The 7203-nt window shown below is 41.3% G+C and overlaps 1 protein-coding gene across 1 annotated transcript; it reads left to right on the forward strand.

Moving 5' to 3' along the window:
* Window positions 1–722: 722 nt before the first annotated feature.
* LRRC14B (leucine rich repeat containing 14B) lies at window positions 723–6503 on the forward strand. The gene is made up of 2 exons (XM_081944595.1): window positions 723–1630; window positions 5477–6503. Exons 1-2 carry the CDS (start codon window positions 726–728, stop codon window positions 6120–6122), a joined length of 1551 nt encoding a protein of 516 aa, XP_081800721.1. The 5' UTR covers window positions 723–725; the 3' UTR covers window positions 6123–6503.
* Window positions 6504–7203: the final 700 nt, after the last annotated feature.

Genomic DNA, 7203 nt, shown 5'->3' on the forward strand with positions numbered 1-7203 from the left:
TTTCTTTTATTTTTATACCGAGCCTTTCCAGTCATTCATTCATAAAACCTATGAATGATTTTTTTAAAAATTGGCAATAAGACATGTCTATGATCATTCATCTTAGAGGGAGTATATCTCTGATCATTAAGTCTATCAGCAACTGAAGAGTTTCACAACAGGATCATTTGCTGGAAATGAAGCACTAGACTCGGTACGCATTGATTTGTTCCAACACTTGTTGTGTTCTTTGTTGCATGATGTGATGAATTTAAGTCTTTAGATAAAAACAATTAAACACCTCAGTAAATACATATTTACCTCACCTTTTCTAGTGGTTTAATTTTATGAGTAGGTGAATTAATGCTTTCAAAATGTCTCATTGTTTTATATAGTGCAAATATTCATTTTGGAAGCTGTCTTTGAGACGTCGAACAGAATTATTTTTAACAAGGTGACTGAAAATATTTTAAAAGGAAATACCAACCATAAGTCTAACTTTGCTCTCGCTCACAAAAGATTATGCAAATGACCCGCTGCGAAACTAACTCAGGAGTTAACATTGTCAGATGCATGTCTGATACCAAAATAGTCGCTTAAATTTAGCATGTGGTGTGACTGTTGCCTTCCCAGATCCTCCCAATCTCCACCAGAGCAGCTGCAGCTAAAAATAGAAGATGATAAGAGAGAGGGTTTCTCGGTCAGAAAAACAGATCCCGAGTAACTGACAGAGTCACAAAGCAGCCATGCACTCGCTACGGTTTCTGAGTGCTGAAGTTCTGGTATCCAAGGGGCAGCTGGTAAGACAGAACCTGAGCCATCTTGCCCATAACCTCTTCCCTCTTCTTTTTAAGGCAAGCTACTTACAGGAGCAGGTGGAGGTGATTCATGACCTGGTGGAGAACTGGCCACTGGCCGAATTCAATATTGGAAAGTTACTGGGAAAGACAGCTGATCACCCAGAAGACATCAGTAACCGAGCCTGTTCTCTGTGCCTGGCCAGCTGCCTAGCTGGTTTGAAGGACTATGTTTTGAATTGCTCATCACCCTACGCGAAACGACTGAAAACTGTGGACCTAACAGGCATAAAGGATGTGGAAGTTCAGCTCTGCCCTTGTAGGAAAACAATGGGACGGTGGGCCCGGACAGAGCTGCTCTCAAGGACCTGCTATGATCTGCTGGTGGACATGCAAAACTTGCCCTTCCTTCCAGATGTGTTTGAGGTCTCGGTGGATGTCTTTGCCGACATCTTTGTTACTGAACGAAGCTATGAGGTGGTTGTCCAGGCCCTGCTAATGAGGTGTCACTGCCCACTCAAAATCCGCTGCAAAGCCTTCCGGGTGGACAACCTGGCTCTAAGGAAGCTCTTCTACATCATAAAGCTTACAGAGCCCTCTTCCCTGGGCAAGTTTGAAGTAGTTCACAATGTTAGGCTCCAAATGGAACATTTGCAAGTGCTTTTTAATAATGTCCAATTTCCTAAACTGGCATCGCTCACACTGCCAGCTGGGACCTTTGATGTGAGAAGGTTCACACCAGAGGATGAAGCCACTCTTTCAGGAATTGGGGAAAAGATGAGCCAAATGACTCAGCTAACAGAGCTGAGCCTGGCATTTTCCATCCTCACCGGAAGGCTCCGTAAACTGCTCAGGTAATGCATTACAGATTGCTTTTGCTGGTGAGTCAAAATGCCAGGCAGTTGGAAATGCATGAAGAAAGGATGAGGTATCCCTGCAACTACTGTTGCTGGGTGGAAAGCATGGTGATGAAAACAGCAATTGCATGTTGCTGTTTAATTGATAACAAGTCACTCACTCACCAGGACGGTTCCATTTTATTCTAGTCTGACTTGGAAAGGAATTGAATCTGACAGAAACCAGCTGGCTCAAATTGTCTCCTAGACACTCTAGCTAAGAGAAATGAACTCAGATTTTCAGTGGCACAGCCCAGTGTTTAATAAGAGACCAATGAAATGCTCCCATGGGGATTTCCGGATAAAATATTCTGCTAGAAGGTTTTCTACCTGCAATGTATGAGACATTTTATACTTTGGGGTTAATAGTTAATAGTCCTGAGCAATTGGTATCCAATGGCTACAGTTACACCACTATGAGCAACAGTGCCTTTTTCCAATTCTTTGATTGTTTTACCCTTTCTTTCGGTTCACAGAACATATTTATATATCTCTACAGAAAAGGAATTAAGTCTGGCTTAATTCCATGTGTATAGCACTGATCTGTAATCATGACTTTAAAAATGTAGCAGTTTGGGGAAAATTTTATTTGGCATCTGATCAAGTTCTAAATGATAAACCAAAGGAAAGTCTCTTTCTATACAAAGTATTTATATTTCACATATGAAAATAATATCTCAGTTGTAATTTGCTATCAAAAGCAGATTTATACTGGAGAAGATCTAATTTTTTTATCCCAAAACTATATTGGGGGCACTTTCTGAGCCAACAATCAAAGCTATGTCAATTACAGTATACTATCGTTATTCTTGCTAGGCCTGAGGCAGAAAAGAAATTATGAGCAACTACTGAATTCATTATTTAAGTCACCATCCTGGCATGGAATTTCTTTCTTGAGCTCAAGCATGTCCAAGCCACGGCCCATAGGCTGCATGTGGTACTGGACAGCTAACGCAGCTCCACAAGATAATGAAGTTTGTCATTAATAAAGGAGAATATTTGTAGCTCAGGATTGAAATGAAGGGTCCTTGGTGCTCTCTGAGCTCGATTATTCTCTTGCAGTTGTTTTATTAACCAAACTAGGTTACATCATCAGTGCTAATTACCTAGTTCAGGCAATGAAATGTCTGCAAATGAACAACCAAGCTCACCGGGCACCAAGGCGCCGTGAAATTTGTTATGTATATACATTATACAAATTATATGTAGCCCAAGACAACAACTCTTCACTCAATATGGCCTAGGCCAGCCAACAATTGGACAATCAAGCTTTAGAGAGAAATCTAAAGTAATAAAGGATCAAGAAATCCTAAACTTTTTGATAAAAAGTTAAGAAGGATTCTTTTTTTCTGAGGAGGGATGTGACATAAAAATTAAACTAAAATTCATAAATTTAGGTGCATATAAGGAAGCACTTTTTAAAGCCAATGTATTTGTCTTCTTAAATCTTGAGCAGCTACCAGTGACGTGCGGTGAGGTTTAGGACTGGTGGGGCTGGTGACGTCATCAAATGATCATCATGAAGGGAGGACTGTGACAACTTTGATCTTTGCAAGCGTGTAAGCAAAATACCCCAGGATCACGGTGGCGGGGACAGCAACTCCTTCCACTGCCCTGCGGAGAAGAGCCATGCTGTGCTCCTCAGCGTTAGGCTCAGATCAGCGTAAGCTGCGGTCTCCTTCCTGTTGGCTCAGGAAGGAGGGGAATGGGACCACGTGTGCAGGAGGCTCCTCAGAACCAGCCTCAGATCAGCGCGAGCTGCGGTACCCTTCATGTTGGCTCAGGAAGGAGGGGAAGAGGACCACAGCTCGCGCTGATCTGAGGCTGGCGCTGAGGAGCCTCCTGCACACGTGGTCCCATTCCCCTCCTTCCTGAGCCAACATGAAGGGGACCACGGCTCGCACTGATCTGAGGCTAGTGCTGAGGAGCACAGATTGGATCTTCTCCGCAGCGCAGCGGAAGGAGTTGCTGTCTCCACCACCGTGATCCTGTGGTATTTTGCTTGCACGAGCAAGAAAGAGATGAAAGAGAAAAGAAGAGAATTTTTTTTCTTTTTTTTCTTTTCATGATGAGAGCGGTGAGGCTCTGCCTCCCCTGCCTCCCCTGACTGCACGTCACTGGCAGCTACTCAATCACACCAGCAGTCCCTCTAATTGGCCAAGAAGGCACATGCACACACAGACACAGAGGGAGCGAGAACAACAGAAACCCCATTCTCATTCTTCCGTTGCCACATTTTCTTGGAGAAGAAAAGCATAACAGCAAAATCTACAGTATGGGGAATGTTGCACAAACCATTGCCAAACTCTTTCAGAAGGTTTGTGCTCTAATTCTCACTGCAGATTTGGACAAAGGCACTACAATATTTAAAGGGTTGTTTTACGTGTGTTTCTTAAAGATTGAGAACATGGAAATGGAATACAGGAAAGCCTTAGCAAAAAATATGCCACAGAAATCTCCTTTTTTTCCTACCATGTTCTCATATTCATTGATTGGTTCCCAGGCCATCACTGAAATAGCTTCAAATCACTTATTTAGTTGTACTGCAAAGAATTGTTATTCCCCTTAACACAAGTTTTGCTGAGAATAGAGCAATGCATTTCACCAACCACTCTACTGATGGGGCTTTCAGGTGGCCCCCTAGCAGCTTGGAATCAACCAGGGACCTATTGGCCACTTTAGTTTGATGCAGACAGACTCCCTTTTTTCCAGGTTTCTTGACCTGGAAAAGAGATCTAGGTTAGTTAGTTTGGATAGCAACTGACCAACAGTGGCAGAGCAGATGCTGCACGATGCAAGGTGAAAGAGAAAGCCATCCAACATCTGAACAAGTTTTGAATGAGAGCTAAATCTAGTGGTATCAAAATTTGCCTCTACTCTAATCCCATTCCACATTAAAGACAGTGGCTGATGATGATATTTGGTGACAGGAGAAGAGAACAAAGATGTGAGGCTCCACTTCCACTCCTTAATAAGGTCTCTATGGACAAGAAGGGTTTGGCTATTTGGGAACGTCACATCCGTGGCTTGATAGGGATTGCTAGATTTGGGGAGGGAGAAGTATCTGCATTCAGTAAATGTTACCTGAGTAGAGCTTTGTGTCAGCTCATTGACTGTTAGACATCTTCATTTGGTCATGAAGAGCCCTGAATCAATATTTTCATCAATTTTGTGGGCACTCTAAAGAATTTGGTATATCATACCCTGGTTTGACCTGTCCTCTGTTCAGCCCTACTCTTTCTGAAGTGCTTGAATACTTGAAAATAAAGTGTCTCAGCCTCAATACAAATGTTCTGTTTACATCTCGACTCTGTGTGAATGGAAACTAATTTATTTCTACTTTCTTCTTCCTGTACTTCAATCAGCCACCAATCTATATGAGGACTTCTCCTCTTATCCCATGGTTGCTAAATTTGCTCAGAGTCTTTGATGAGTGACTTTATTAAAAGCCTCTTGAAATGCCAAATAAACAAGGTCTGGCAATTGAATCATATCCATTTCCTTGATGAAACTTTCAAATGTCTCTAAAAAATTAGTGAGGCAGGAATTGCCTTTGCACAAACCATACTAAAGAATTAGCAAGAAGTTACCATATGCCCAGATGACTATTCTATTTTTTAATACCACTTTTCCACCAATTTACTTAGCTAGGTGATCTATACTTTCCTGGACCCCTTTTGATGCTAGAGCCATTTTCCATTCTTACGTTACAGAGGCTAGTCTATGCTTGTTTATTTATCTTGTTTTTAAAAGCTGTAGAATGGATTAGTACAATTATTGGATTTGTTTTATTGAACTTTCCAGTCCTTTGAAGACACCGCTGAAAATGCTGGATGTTTCTAACTGCTCGCTGAACCATCTTGACATGGCTTATTTAGCCAACAGCCTGCATTCTGAGAAACTAGAAGCTCTGGATATCAGTGGACATGATGTGGCTGATTTATACCCATCAACCTTCTTCAAACTCCTGAACCATTCATCTTATACACTCAAAAGTCTCACGCTTGAGGAATGCAACATTCAGGACATTCATATCAACATGCTGATTTTAGGATTGGTTCCTTGTCGGAAATTAGAGGAGCTGAAGTTCCTTGGAAATCCTCTATCTTCTCGAGCCTTGAAATGCCTTTTTAATATTTTCATTGATTTTCCAAGGCTGAAATATATCGAATTTCCAGTTCCGAGAGATTGCTATGCAAACAACGTCAGTTACCCCATTGGCGAAAGTGATCTTTCGAAATTTGACCACCAGAAGTATGAGAGAATAGTCGAAGATCTTCACAAGATTTTATTGCAAGCTAAGCGGGAAGACATCAAGGCTTCTACTCCCCTCTATGGAGGGTATGATGCTGCAATTCAAGAAACGGGAAACGAACTAGGAATTTCTTTGCTGAAGTCATTCCAAGATGCCTTACAAAGTTTCAGTGTGGCCCTTAAGGAAATGAGCTGACATTTGAAGCTGAACAGGTATATGCAAAATATGAGCACATATGGAGGATTGAAAAGGGTTTGTGAGAGGTGGCATTCAGCATGTTCTGACCAGTTCTGGAGAATCGGTAGCAGAAGTTTTGAGTAGTTTGGAGAACTGGGAAATAACACCTTTGACTGGCCCTGCCCCCATCGTTTCTCTGCCTCCCAAGTCCCAGCTGATCAGGAGGAAATGGGGATTTTGCATTAACCTTTCCCTGGAGTGGGGAGGGAATGAAGATTTTACAGTCTCCTTCCCCTGCCGCACCCACCAAGCCACACCCACAGAACCAGTAGTAAAAATTTTTTGAATCCCACCACTGTTTGTGGTACTGTCAAACTTTTATCATGGTCACCTGAAGATCTCCTGTAGTTGTTCTATATCCCCTTTTGATACTGGTTTGACCTTCCAACATCTTCCTTTCTTGAGAAAATTCAGACATACAGTACATACTAAAAATAAGATAAATCACAAATGTATAAAAAAGTATGCATGCACATATTGATGCCCATCTGTTCCCTATTACACAATTCAATGTTGGGCAGACACTTTACTTAGGGAATTCCACAGCAAGCTCTAATGCAGTAAATGCAAAACTACAAACCACGTTGCATCGTCCCTCCTTTCCTATATATCCTACATATCCTATAGATATTTTGGCAAAAAACCGAAGCCCTCATTGGCAAATAAAATATCTGATATGGATGCTAAATAGATGGTTGTTTCAGAATGCTTCGATACATGGTACTTACTATTTTAAGGTCATGAGCCAACTTGAGATTTCTCAATGTCTATGCACTCAATATTAAGGTGAGATATTCCTGCCAGCCTCTTTTCTTTTTAATTTGTGGAATGGACATTTTATCCTAGACAGATCAATCTACCCAGTTTGAACAAGAGAACATGATTAAATTAAATACTATACTGATATAAGTTAGAGAAATGACTATCGGTCTTTAATTTTCAGCATTTTTCTTGGTAAATCAGATGTTAAGTGCAGCATATGGCTGACTATACACAAGAAATATAGAATATACAGTATGTATTTTTGCCTGATTTTGAC

The sequence above is a fragment of the Natrix helvetica genome (assembly GCF_964273705.1).
Source record: "Natrix helvetica genome assembly, chromosome: 2".
Lineage (NCBI taxonomy): Eukaryota > Metazoa > Chordata > Lepidosauria > Squamata > Natricidae > Natrix > Natrix helvetica.

What these genes read in the sequence shown, in the direction of transcription:
- LRRC14B (XM_081944595.1), top strand. Translation starts at nt 726, where the DNA reads ATGCACTCGCTACGGTTTCTGAGTGCTGAAGTTCTGGTATCCAAGGGG. An exon ending in AGGCTCCGTAAACTGCTCAG is followed by an intron (nt 1,631 to 5,476) that starts GTAATGCATTAC and finishes TGAACTTTCCAG; the next exon opens with TCCTTTGAAGACACCGCTGA.